General features: G+C 39.5%; 1 protein-coding gene across 1 annotated transcript in view; it reads right to left on the bottom strand.

Moving 5' to 3' along the window:
- Positions 1-13,630, bottom strand: part of POT1 (protection of telomeres 1) — an 88,596-nt gene that overhangs the window by 15,198 nt on the left and 59,768 nt on the right. The window contains exons 11-14 of the mRNA XM_059816364.1: positions 7,758-7,918; positions 4,837-4,925; positions 3,680-3,724; positions 3,076-3,232 (exon numbers count right to left, since the gene is read on the bottom strand). Coding sequence (XP_059672347.1) covers positions 3,076-3,232; positions 3,680-3,724; positions 4,837-4,925; positions 7,758-7,918 — 452 coding nt within the window. The remainder of the gene's footprint in view (positions 1-3,075; positions 3,233-3,679; positions 3,725-4,836; positions 4,926-7,757; positions 7,919-13,630) is intronic.

Raw genomic sequence — 13,630 nt, 5'->3', positions numbered from 1 at the left:
CTGGCACAGAAGAGGTCTTCCTGAACCTGAACTTTTATTTCATGAACACAGTGCTGTGCACATGAACTCTTTCCACCTGTGTTCCTGGATTACTTTTAAATGCAAAAGCAATGCACCTAACATAACAGGTCATCTTTCCAGATATACCCATTAAACTCTTCCAGCCTCCACAGCCTGCCTGTAGATTTCCTGCACAGGCAGGAATGGAATGAATTGTTTTTGAACTAAGCTATACATGAGTTTTGAAACTTCTGTAATGTGGATACATGAATGAAACTACACCCATGCATATCTGTATTTTGCTATTTACAGAGAAGCTTCCAGTTGAAGTCTGAAAAAAAAAAAATACATCTCTCACAAGGATTTTATACCCCAAGCATTACATGCATCTTACTGCATAAAGTGTTAAAGGATCAAACTTGCATTGAACTTTATTCAGTCAGGCTCTTCAGCATATGCTAACACATGAAGCAACTTCTTCTGCCACAGCAGAACATGTAGGAGACAAGGATGCCCCTAAGTCATGTTTCCTTCCTGGGCTCTTAACTCACTGAATCCAAACTGCAGTACAGCGCCACTATATTCCACTGATTCCTTCCACCTGATGCACACAGTTGAGAAAAGAGAAGCTAAACGTCTGGAAAAGCACTGCAAGTAGTCCCATCATTGCAGCAGGATGGTGGTAGTAGTAGTAGTAGGAAATATGGTAACAGGTTGTCTGCCTGGACTTTAGTAAAGCCTTTGACACCGTCTCCCACAGTATTGTCCTGGAGAAGCTGGCGAATCGTGGCTTAGACAGGTACACTCTTAGCTGGGTTAAAAACTGGCTGGACAGCCGAGCCCAGAGAGTTGTGCTGACTAGAGTCAAATCCAGTTGGCGGCCGGTCACAAGCGGAGTCCCCCAGGGCTCAGTTTTGGGGCCGGTCTTATTTAATATATTTATCAGTGATCTAGATGAGGGGATTGAGGGCTCCCTCATCAATTTTGCAGATGACATCAAGTTGGGCGGGAGTGTTGATCTGCTGGAGGGTAGGAAGGCTCTGCAGAGGGATCTGGACAGGCTGGATCGATGGGCCGAGGCCAATTGTATGAGTTTCAACAAGGCCAATTGCAGAGTCTTACACTCGGATCTCAACAACCCCATGCAATGCTACAGGCTTGGGGACAAGTGGCTGGAAAGCTGCCGGGTGGAAAAGGAACTCAGGGTGTTGACTGACAGCCGGCTGAATATGAGCCAGCAGTGTGCCCAGGTGGCCAAGAAGGCCAACGGCATCCTGGCCTGTATCAGAAACAGTGTGGCCAGCAGGAGTAGGGAAGTGATCGTGCCCCTGTACTCGGCGCTGGTGAGGCCACACCTCGAATCCTGTGTTCAGTTTTGGGCCCCTCACTCCAAGAAGGACATTGAGGTGCTGGAGCGTGTCCAGAGAAGGACAACAAAGCTGGTGAGGGGTCTGGAGCACAAGTCTTATGAGGAACGACTAAGGGAACTGGGGTTGTTTAGCCTGGAGAAGAGGAGGCTCAGGGGAGACCTTATCGCTCTCTACAATTACTTGAAAGGGGCTTGCAGAGAGGTGGGTGTTGGTCTCTTCTCCCAAGTGACTCGCAACAGGACAAGAGGAAATGGCCTCAAGTTGCGCCAGGGGAGGTTTCATTACTGAGAGAGTGGTGAAACACTGGAACAGGCTGCCCAGGGAGGTGGTGGAGTCACCATCACTGGAGGTGCTGAAGGAACATGTGGACTTGGCATTGTGGGACATGGTTTAGTGGGCACGGTGGTGTTGGTTGATAGTTGGACTTGACAATCTTACAGGTCTTTTCCTAGTGTAGTGATTCTGTAAAGCCTCACAAATCTATCTGGTTAAAAGTCTGCCCTAATTCTGTGGCAAAGAGAAGACAGCAATATGTAAAACAGGACGAGACTCAAATGAACAGAAATGAAGACATTAACAAGTCAAGAATATATAAAAAGGCTATACTAGTGATGGAAAATTGTGGGATAATGTTCATAAGGAATAAATAAAATTCATCAATTGTATCTACAGGGTTGGCAAATACATCAAAAAAGTGACAAAAGTGGCAGAGGTAGTTGGTAATTATCTCCTTTTCATACTTGGTAATAAAGACCATGTACTTGGGTGTTGTGAAGATGATGAAGCACTGCCTTTTACATTAGCAACCAAGACAATGTTATAACAACATCTGATAAGGACCAATATTGTTAAAGCATCAGGCATGCCACTTTGCAACCAAGAGCTGCAAGAGAAGGATAGTAGGGACATTTTCTCGTCTCAATGATGTTTCTTTCTAATAAATTTTGATGGTGCAAAAAATTTCAAAAGGCTAGGAGAATGCTAACATGCCATCATTTGAAGAAAGCAAAAGTTTACACCAGTAACAGTAAAGCTGTTTGCTTGGGACTGATGCTAGGCTAAGTCAGGCAAAAAACCAGTGATACAGGATTCAGATGATCATGAATAGCACTGTAATGCTCAGTATTTTAATCGAAAATATGCCATTTCAAACAAACTTTCTTTCATTTTTAGATGAATATACACCAGAAATGGTGTATGATTATTTGACTAAGCATTATTCAACACAATGACAAACAGCATAAAAGGGGAAATAACAATGACAAAACGGTCTGTAAACTGACTCAGGTCAGAAAAATGACAAAAATACCAAGGTGAATGGTGTTTCCCTGATATTTTTGGATCCAGAAAGGATGCCTCATCTGGAAGATACACTTCACTCAAAGATATTTTATTCATTCACTTGGAGACTACCATACCTTTCTGCATATCCTATTTTTAAAAGCACAGTATGGAAACAGGTACTTAAATACAACTCAGTATGGGAAAAAACGCACTGCTAAATTTGAAAATAAAGCACTGAAAGTATTCTGTAAATGGAACTCATCTGATGATTTAAAATTTTCCTACCTATTACCAGTGAGATGAAATACATTTACATTCAGCTCATTTTTCACAAAAAAAAGGATGAAAATACACTGAAAATCTAGGCATCCCAAAACATATAGAACAATTCCTAAGTACTCTTATTGTGTGAAACACTTACAAAGAGTTGCATTTGGAACAATGAAGTTTAATAGACTGATGGAGCTTCTGGGGTTTGTAAGTTCTCAGCTTTGCTCTAATGCGATACTGTTGAGGAGCTGTGCTGTTCAGGATGGTTTTCAGTTCTGTGTTATTCAAATCCTGATGATCTGTTAATACTGCAAAATAACAACACAAAACCCAAAAAGCCATACATACCTATTAAACACCATAATATCTGGAATATGGGAAATCGCCATTGCAGGTATGCATTTTCCCTTAATTCCCAGTTTCTCTTCCCTTCCCAGTTGCAGCCTCAGTTTTATCAATACAAAATGTTACTACAGTCTTTAAGATAAATCACAACACGCTGTGGGAGCACGGTGTACTTCAGGGTACAGAAATTTGAGGTGTAGAAAAAAACCAAATGAAAGTAGAATATATCAATATGCTCTATTCCTTTAAAAACAGAATAAAACGAACGTAACATTCATAAACTTATACTCTTAGAATAGCTCTTCCTATAATAAGTAGAAGATATTATTTCAACCTTTGAGCTGATGTCTCAAAAAGTTTTTGTTCTTTAGTAAAAACAAAATTCACCTTGAGGTCAAAATGTTTCCTACCTGTAACAGATAACTGCTGACATCTCTGTAAGTGTGATTCAAGATCTAAAATCAAGAAGAATTTTCTAATTATTTTCCCTCCTTCTTCTCTTCTTTATCATGTGGACACACAAAAACAGATGGATAGATAGGCAAATAGATACACACACAAAACCAAAAGCTGAACATAGGAAAATGGAAATCCTAATAATGTATGAAAACAATATAGCAAAAGGAAAAAGCAAAGAAAGCAGGAGACAAACATTAGATATCAAGAGTTAATGTATTTGAGGAGAAATTAGTGAATACATTAAATAGCAATGCTCATCAAAATGAACACTTTTCAAATGTATACTGCTGATATAAACTGTATTCATCCCCCTGTAATCTTTCTAGACAAGAGCACAAATATATTATTCTAAAAACAATATGGACTGCCTGGTCCCTCTTCTGAACAACCTCTACTACACAGACACAGTGCAGTAAATATGTAGAAAATTCTTTCTAAACTTGCAGTGTTATGGTCTAGACATGTTTGTTTATTCTTGACTTTTGCACACTTTTAGAAATATCCTGTCATGGTATGCTAATAATGGCTAAGTAACATATGATTTTAAAAGCTAGAAAAAAAGATGCAGACTACTTCCAACCAGCTTTAGAGTTTAATTCACTTTTAGTTATTCTTATTCTGGGCTAAAAATACCATTCAAAGAATAATATGGGATCTGTAGAACTGCCTATAAGATACTAACTGCTTTTCCATGGTGCTGAACCATGCAACTCTGCCACTGACACAACTTTCCATCCAGCAGCTTTAGAAGGGCTCCTCAGCAAACAGCTGTTTAGTAGTGTTTTAAGTGCCTGTCTCTGAGGAATCCCCCTTTAGAAGGAGGGAGTTAATGTCACTGCTTTATGAACTAATACAGTATGATTAAGAACACCATCTGTGTTTAATAATTTATTCACTACCTCCTATCAAAGTATTTTTCCATGTATATGAAAGGCTTCTGCTGCGAGACAGAAGGATAGGGTAATGTCAATTTCCAGTCTAATAATCCAAAAGAATTCTCTACGCTTTGTATGTGAAAGTAACATTATACAGGTAGAGATAACTGTGAACTTGTCTTGACCATATGTACGTTAGAAGAAAGAGCCAATCAGCTTTCAGTTGCTCTTACCTGTGACATTGTTAAAAGTGCCATCTAATTCCACTGAAGACATGCTTTCCATATTCTGACTGTCTGCCAGATCCACAGATTCTAAGAAACTAAAAAAAATTATGAAATATTTTATAACCTAGAGAAGTCTTTCATATATATACATACACACACACGTATGGCACTATGCATACATTTATATGAAACCTACTGTTTATCAATACACAGGTATAATGTTCAGACATGAATTTTCCAGCAGAGACATAAAACTCAATTGAGGCAGAAGATGCAGGACTGTGTATTAATGATGCAGATGAGACATTCCCTTCCAAATCACTTCTGGAACTTTAAACACAATATAGTGCCAAAAGAAATCTGTACTACTGGAAACAGAATTCCTGATAAAGCAACATGGACTTTGGTTACTTAGCCTTTCCTAATAGAAAAAAACCAGAGTTTATAACCTTTGGAAGAAGGGGCAGGGTATTCAGGAGGACTACAAGGAAGTCATGAGGTTTTGCAGAAAGGAAATGAGAAGGGCCAAAGCCCAACTAGAAATTAATCTTGCTACTGCCATAAAAGAAAAAAATGTTTCTATAAATACATTAGCAACAGAAGGAGGGCTAAGGAAAATCTCCATCCTTTACTGGATCCGGGGGAAATATAGTGACAAAGGATGAGTAAAAGGCTGAGGTACTCAGTGCCTTCTTTGCCTCAGTCTTTAATAGTAAGACCAGTTGTTCTTAGGGTACCCAGCCCCCTGAGCTGGAAGACAGGGACGGGGAGCAGAACGAAACCCCCACAATCCCAGGAGAAATGGTTAGCGATCTGCTACACCACTTAGACACACACAAGTCTGTGGGGCTAAATGGGATCCACCCAAGGGTACTGAAGGAGCTGGTGGGAGTGCTCCCCAAGCCACTTTCCATCATCTACCAGCAGTCCTGGCTAACCAGGGAGGTCCCAGTGGACTGGAGGTTAGCAAATGTGATGCCCACCTACAAGAAGGGCCGGAAGGAGGATCCAGGGAACTACAGGCCTGTCAGTCTGACCGCGGTGTCGGGGAAGATTATGGAGCAGATCATCTTGAGTGTCATCACATGGCACGTACAGAACAACCAGGTGGTCAGACCCAGTCAGCATGCGTTTATGAAAGGCAGGTCCTGCTTGACTAACCTGATCTCCTTCTATGACGAAGTGACCCACTTATTGGACAAGGGAAAGGCTGTGGACGTAGTGTACCTGGACTTTAGTAAAGCTTTTGACACTGTTTCCCACAGCATTCTCCTGGAGAAACTGGCTGCTCATGGCTTGGATTGGTGCAGTCTTTGCTGGGTCAGAAACTGGCTGGATGGCTGGGCCCAAAGGGTTGTGGTGAATGGAGTTAAATCCAGTTGGCAGCCGGTCACTAGTGGTGTTCCCCAGGGCTCAGTACTGCAGACAGTTTTGTTTAATATGCTTGAGGGTAGGAAGGCTCTGCAGGGGGATCTGGACAGGCTCGACCAATGGGCCAAGGTCAATTGTATGAGGCTGAAGGCGGCCAAGTGCCGGGTCCTGCACTTGGGTCAGAACAACCCCATGCAACGCTACAGGCTTGGGGACGAGTGGCTGGAAAGCTCCCCCTCAGAAAAGGACCTGGGGGTGTTGGTCAACAGCTGGCTGAATATGAGCCAGCAGTGTGCCCAGGTGGCCAAGAAGGCCAAAGGCATCCTGGCTTGTGTCAGAAATAGTGTGGCCAGCAGGAGTAGGGAGGTGATCGTGCCCCTGTACTCAGCGCTGGTGAGGCTGCACCTCGAATACTGTGCTCAGTTTTGGACCCCTCACTACAAGAAAGACATTGAGGTGCTGGAGCGTGTCCAAAGAAGGGCAACGAAGCTGGTGAGGGGTCTGGAGCACAAGTCTTGTGAGGAGCAGTTGAGAGAGCTGGGTTGTTTCGTCCAGAGAAAAGGAGGCTGAGGGGAGACCTTATCGCTCTCTACAACTCCCTGAAAGGGGGTTGCAGAGAGGTGGGTGTTGGTCTCTTCTCCCAAGTGATGAGTGACAGGACAAGAGAAAATGGCCTCAAGTTGCGCCAGGGGAGGTTCAGGCTGGATATTAGGAAAAATTTCTTTACTGAGAGAGTGGTGAGACCCTGGAATAGACTGCCCAGGGAGGTGGTGGAGTCACGCTCCCTGGAGGTATTCAAGGAATGTGCGGACGAGGCATTGTGGGACACGGTTTAACGGGCATGGTGGTGTTGTTTGGTTGATGGTTGGACTTGATGATCTTACAGGTCTCTTCCAATCTTAGTGGTTCTGTGTGATTCTGTGACAAGAGGAAATGGCCTCAAGTAGTGCCAGGGGAGGTTTAGATTGGATAGTAGGAAAAATTTCTTCACCGAAAGGGTTGTCAAGCATTGGAACAGGCTGCCCAGGGAAATGGTGGAGTCACCATCTCTGGAGGTTAAAAGATATGTGAATGTGGTTCCTAAGGACATGGTTTGGTGGTGGACTTGGCAGTGTTAGGTTAACGGTTGGACTTGATGATCTTAAAGGTCCTTTCCAACCTAAATGATTCTATGATTCCTTATGTATATAAAGCCGTTCAGTAAAGCATGTATATTATATGCTTGATTATGAACATCTTGAAGTCTCACCATTTCCAAGTAACACATATGCACATGCTTAAAAGGTGCTCAATTTATTTGCTTAAGCATAGCTTCTATTTTTAAAAGATTACATGCCACTATAAAACACAGTAAGCACATTAATGTGGCCAGGCCTTATTATTACAGCACTATAAAATAGAAATCCTAATCCCTTCATCTTAGTGGTGCTAAAGACATATTCTGCTCCAGAGTTTCTGGTTCTTACATATGTTTACAATTCTAAACTGTCCAGTTGTTACATTAGCCTAGAGTTTTGCAGAATCATCTAGAAAAACCCCCAACATATAGCACTTACGCTTTAAGTTCCTTAACATCCAAGTTACTTTCTGGTAAGACTCCTATTCCTCGACCGTAACAGGTGCCACCATGAAGATGAAATTCTATATGTGAGACATCTTCATTGCCAGCACTTGCTTGTTTCGTATGAATACTGTAAATTCTCAGAAAACTTCCAATCTTAAAGAAAAAAAATTGATAACATGAAGTTAGTTATTTACTTGGAAAATTCTAGGCCTCATAAAGCTTCTTCCCTGTTTTCAATGAATCTCAGAATAGCTGAAGTTGTCAGGGACCTCCGGAGATCGCCTAGTCCAACCCCCATGCCCAAAGCAGAGTCAACTAGAGCAGGTTTCTTAGGGCTGTCTCCAGCTGGGTTTTGAGTATTTTCAGAGATGGAGACTCTCAAACCTCTCTGGGTGACCTGTTTGTTTTGCTTTAATCAAACATTACCGGCAGCAAAGGCTGATTCAGAACCAGCATAAGCCTTCTTACTAAATCTGATTCTCAAGCAGACTTCAGAAGACAGATCAAACGAGCCAATATATTCCTTTCCTGAGGGCACAATTTGTCTTCTATATTCACAACACAGCACTCCAGAGACTGATGTGCTGTGATTTGTCCATGTATGATCACACTCAGCAATTGACCTCATGTCCATCATCATGCATGGCATATTATCTGTTTACGTATACGCATGAACACACCTGCTTACCCAGATTTCTTTATCATATCTTACTCTTACATTGCAGATAACATTTTTTAAGCACCAGGACAAAAGGCAACACGTGTTAGAAATTCAAAGATTTTGGCACTGTTCCTAACTGTTAGATTTTCTCCTCAGGTACATGGAGAATATGCTTCTTGTTTTGCTTAAAATTATTTTGTGTTCTCTGAAACAGTTTTGGAAAGTTACACAATGGACTTCGGCTAACTTATACAAGTACCTAGTAGGAAAGTTATGGAGTGCTGAACATTGAACATATTTTTATAACTTTGTTTTTATTTCAAAATACCACTCCCATTATCCCTCCTCTCCACCCCCTCAAAAAACCCAAACCAAACCCAAGGTTCTAAAGGTGGCTAATCTGGAGACTTAATTATATAGTTAATTTCCCTTTGATGTGTTTTAAAGGCCTTTAAATCAAATTAACCAGCACCGAAGTATTTTTTCAAAGTCTAACCGAAGATCCAGCTGATAGCTGGCAAGCTACACACATTCAATAACCTCGATTTATGTTCACTCTGTCTTTTAAATGGCCCTATATAAATGATAAATTATTTTAAATTTACTTCAATTATCATTAATATTACAGCAGCCAGCCTGTTAAGTCTTATTTCAGCTTCAGCTCCCGCTTTAACCAGTAGAAACTTAAAAAGTATTCCTATTAGACTGGATTGGCCAGGTCTTAGAATGACACTTACATATGTATGTATATATGCATAAAAGCAGATAGAGCAGCACGTCGATTCTAGAATCCTCTTCTGTATCAAGGAAGAGACTATGACTATATAACGCTGGTATCAAACTGCTCTTTTAAACAATAAACACACAGGAAAAAGGCAGCATATTTTCAAATTCAGGCACCAGGGACATAAAAAGTGCAATTCAGGCTGCACCTATTTTGTTTCTGTCATGGAGCTCTTACCAGAGTTTTAATTGATCCGCACCATTAGGGGGCTGCTCATTTTGTTCATTCAAAGCATATCAACAGGACAACTTGTGCATTTAGACGGCAGTTAAGAGGCTTATCTGGAGGCTTTTTTTTTTTTCTTTCCAGATGCTAAATTTCACTTAATTATGCTGAATATCCAAAAATGCAAGGGACAGTCATATTATAAAACTAATATAATGACTATGACAAATGATTTGGGAGAAAGTTTTTTTATAAGTTCTTAGCTAAGTTCTGCTTATCACATAACCTTTTGTCAATATAATAGTGCCAAATGACCTTTTTTTTTTTAAGAGTAATTTGTATATAAGCAGGAAAAAGTCAACTGGAATTGAAAAATTTCTTTCAAAAACAATGTAAGAAAAAACTAAGTATTTACTATACGCACAAACTTAAAACATTAAACACGAGAGGAGAGCCCAGAAGCCAAGAATACAAAATGTTGGTTTTGCCTCCTAAACTTGCGTGCTAAAATTCATGCAAAAGTCAACCAAATTACACGTTTGAGTGCAACACTCAACTTCCCAAGATTTATGATCACTATAAAAATGTATCTTCCTATACATGCATTTTAGTAGATCCCTTTTCTGAATATATTATTATTTTAAATATTTTAATATTAATTAGAACTATACTGAAGAGATGCATTATAATCAGTGTTGCCAAATACTGAAGAAGTCCAGAAGGTTATGAATGTCAACACAGACCACCAGATCTGACTGTGCAAGACGGAGTGCAATTTCCGTGAATTCCTTTGTGAGGCAGCATTGCTTACCGTTAACAGTGGCGAGCAAACGTGGGTGTTACGGCTAAAAGCGTTACTGTATTTCTGTTGTTTTCAGAATGCCTGCACACCGAGCACACTTTATATACTTGACTGAGAAGAAATTCAAGTCTACATTAAAGTAAACACCATGATTTACAGAGCCATCACTAAAATCTAGTACAAAACCAACTCCTTACTTGACTTTACAGCAGTTTTGTTCATGAACTACCTACCTTATTTAGAGCATGTTCATTTAAAATGATACTAAAGCAATAAGAATACATTTCTTGCAGTAATATAAAATATACTAATACCCTATTTGCAGTCTAATTCAAATATGACTATTTAAAAAAAAACATATTAAGGCTAGAAAGAATTAAAATGAAGATGACACTTATGCAGTTCCCTGTAACTAGCCAACTAAAACAACTTTTTAGTGTAGCAAATTCTCATAGTTATTTCAAAACATATAGGGCTGTGTTCACATTTAAAATCCTGATGAATTTGGAACGGTCATTTATCATGGCAGTTAAACGTTTACATTTGGCCAGAAAGACACTCATGACAAGAGGGTGTTTTCATCTACAGGAATCACTTAACAAAATCATCTGTACTAATTTTTATGCCTATTTTATGGTTGAAGATATTCAGTGAAATTTCTTTGACATCTTTTTATCATATCAACAGTCTAATTTTACTGAGTAAATTGTGCACAACTTTTTGCAAATGAGAGGAAGCATATACACAGCATTTGGGTGTGGTCCTTTGCAATAAAAATTACCAACTTAAATTCATTAAAGGGTTTGGAAGACTTGGGGATGGAATGGGGGGGTGTTGTGGTGTGGGTTTTTTTCCCTTTTAATGAGTACAAAGACAGAAGTGGGGAAAATGACACTGAAAGGTCAAAGGAATGCTACCCAGGCCTGAAAAATATGAAGCTAGATATTACAGTCATGTAACTCATAAGTTGCAGGTTGGAAATGTGTCTCAGACACGAGAAAAGCAAGCAAGACTTCTTAGTCCAAACTACTATCAAAAAAGACATGACATTGTATACAGTGGGAGGAACAGCTGAAAATATTCAAATTCTGCATCTGAAGATACAAAACACGAAGCAAATACTGTGAAACTATGGACTAGGACTTGTATGCATGCTCAATGTTAATTGTTTTAATTGTACTATCTAGAAAACGCATGGGAACACAAAATTGACGGTATGAAGCCGTGAGAGGAATGCACAGTACCACATATTCAATGAATGACAGTACATAAGGAAATCTCCAACCAGCTGTGGACAGCTGGACCCCTACTGTGCACTGACTGACCACTGATGCTCACTCACCTTGATGCTTACCATCTAGCAAAATGCCCCAGATGAGAAACACATGCCACAGACCTATTCCCAAGTTGTATGTCAAAGTCAGTGAATCCTGAGAACCTCTGGGAAAACTGTAATAAGAAAGGCTGAAGAATAACAAACTACAGCCTATGGGGAGCAACTGTACTCCGGAGACTTAGTTGCAGGCTGGGGTTCCTAGAATAACGAGAAAGCCTCATGCACCCCAGGTAGCCAGAGGAAGAAATAAATTCGGGAAAAAGCAGTGAACACCATTGTCTTTGCTTAGTTGTAGCTCTTGCTCGTGCCTTTATGCCCCAGGAAATAATATACTTCAGAGATGAGATTTCTGAAAATTCTGTTTGTGTTCTGCTAAGGCAGCAAATGCTGAAAAGCCACAATCTTAACCAGCAGGAAAGGGAGGCCAGTAAATACAGGGGACAAAAAGTCTACTTATGGTATCAACTGTAGCATACCTTCAATATTACTGAAGTTCTCTCTATTGAAAATTGTAAATATTATTTGACTGTCTCGGAAAAAGGGATAAAATGCTCATATCTTCACTGTTCTCTGGACAGACAAGCCAAACAAGGAGCTTTTAACAAAAGCTTGAATCAATATCCCTGACACTGTGCTCCAGGATTTGCTAAAAATTCTCTGTAATACGTTACCCACTTTCTCGAGAATGCAGTGCTTACTGAGAGCTTCTTTGTCTAAACATGTGCCTACAATATAATTTTAAAATAAGAACAAATATTTCAGGTTTTTTTTCAATCTGCCCTTCTTGGTATCAAGGCTGTGTAAAACGGGTTGTTCCTACATAAAACATCATTTCAGAGCTGCAACTGTCATTGCAAATGGTATGCAACAATATGGGAGAGTATAACCTAACAATTCCATAACGATTTACATTAAAAAAGGCAATTCTAAGCTACTGTCAAATGCAGAAGAGATGGCTGAGAAATAGTGTACTTTTATTGTTTCTGAAACCATAAACTGGAAAAACATCTAGTACAGTTTCTGTCCACACTGTTCTCGTGTTCACACTTGGGAAGGTAGACACGCAAACATTAAATGCTCTCCAATTTTACACTTCTACATAAATGATTTTTAAAAAAAAAAAAAAAATCTTTGCGTAACAAGACCCTGAACTAAATAAAATATTATACAGATTAATATAGACTATTTCAATCATACTTTCTTATGATATGACATGATTTCTGCTAGTACTTAAAAACAAATCTTTTATTAAATCTTCCATTTTAGGAAAAGTCTCCCAAAATTTTATTATCTTCAGATTATTCTGTGAAATAAAATTAATTGCAGGTATTGCAATTGCAACCTGAACTTAATAAATCTTCCTGAAGTTTAATTGTTAGGATATCAGCACTTTTTCTTCAGTAACTCCACTAACACAATCTACTAAAAAGCAATGTTCAAAAATGATCTAACTTAAAACTTTGACAGCTTGCATGAGTGAAACTACTGCAACTTTGGACACAGCCAGAAGGAGAAAAACAGCCCATGCTGCTCAGTAGGTCAAACCAGGTTTCTTCAGAGTTTCCTTTGACATTAGAGCTGCACAGACAGTGCATTAGTATCTAGCAAAGGCACAGATACTTCAGAGGTAAGAAAGAAAGGGCTTCCTTTCCTATAAGGAAGGAAAAAAATTGGGACCTGATGAAGACATCCCATGTACCACATATTCAATAGGAATTCCTGAATATAAATGGGAGAGAGTAATAAAGGGAGTATAATCAGCTACTCAAGAAAATAAGTTTTATTAATATTAAAATATTTTTCCCTTAATTTTCAAGACATTGCTTCACTGGAACATCAGCACTTATTTATATCAATAGATTACACCAGTTAGCAAGAGAAAAATTCTGGAAGAGAACCTGTAAGTAATGAAATACTTCTGTAAATTTTGTTACGAATTCTTACACAAAGGCAAGTTTTTTTGCTGTGTCATTTACTTATGAATGGGCATTACTATAGCAAATTGATTTCATGTCTGCTGATAGCCCCAGCCTAACAAATGGTTATCACTTAACTTTATTTAGCATGTCTGCTAAACACTTTCTTAAAAACGACGTTTGGGTATAGAGGGCAAGGCA

Source organism: Gavia stellata, chromosome 4 (genome assembly GCF_030936135.1).
Source record: "Gavia stellata isolate bGavSte3 chromosome 4, bGavSte3.hap2, whole genome shotgun sequence".
In the NCBI taxonomy this organism is placed as follows: domain Eukaryota; kingdom Metazoa; phylum Chordata; class Aves; order Gaviiformes; family Gaviidae; genus Gavia; species Gavia stellata.
The sequence above is the reverse complement of the archived record's forward strand: the minus strand, read 5'-3'. Positions and strand labels throughout refer to the sequence as shown.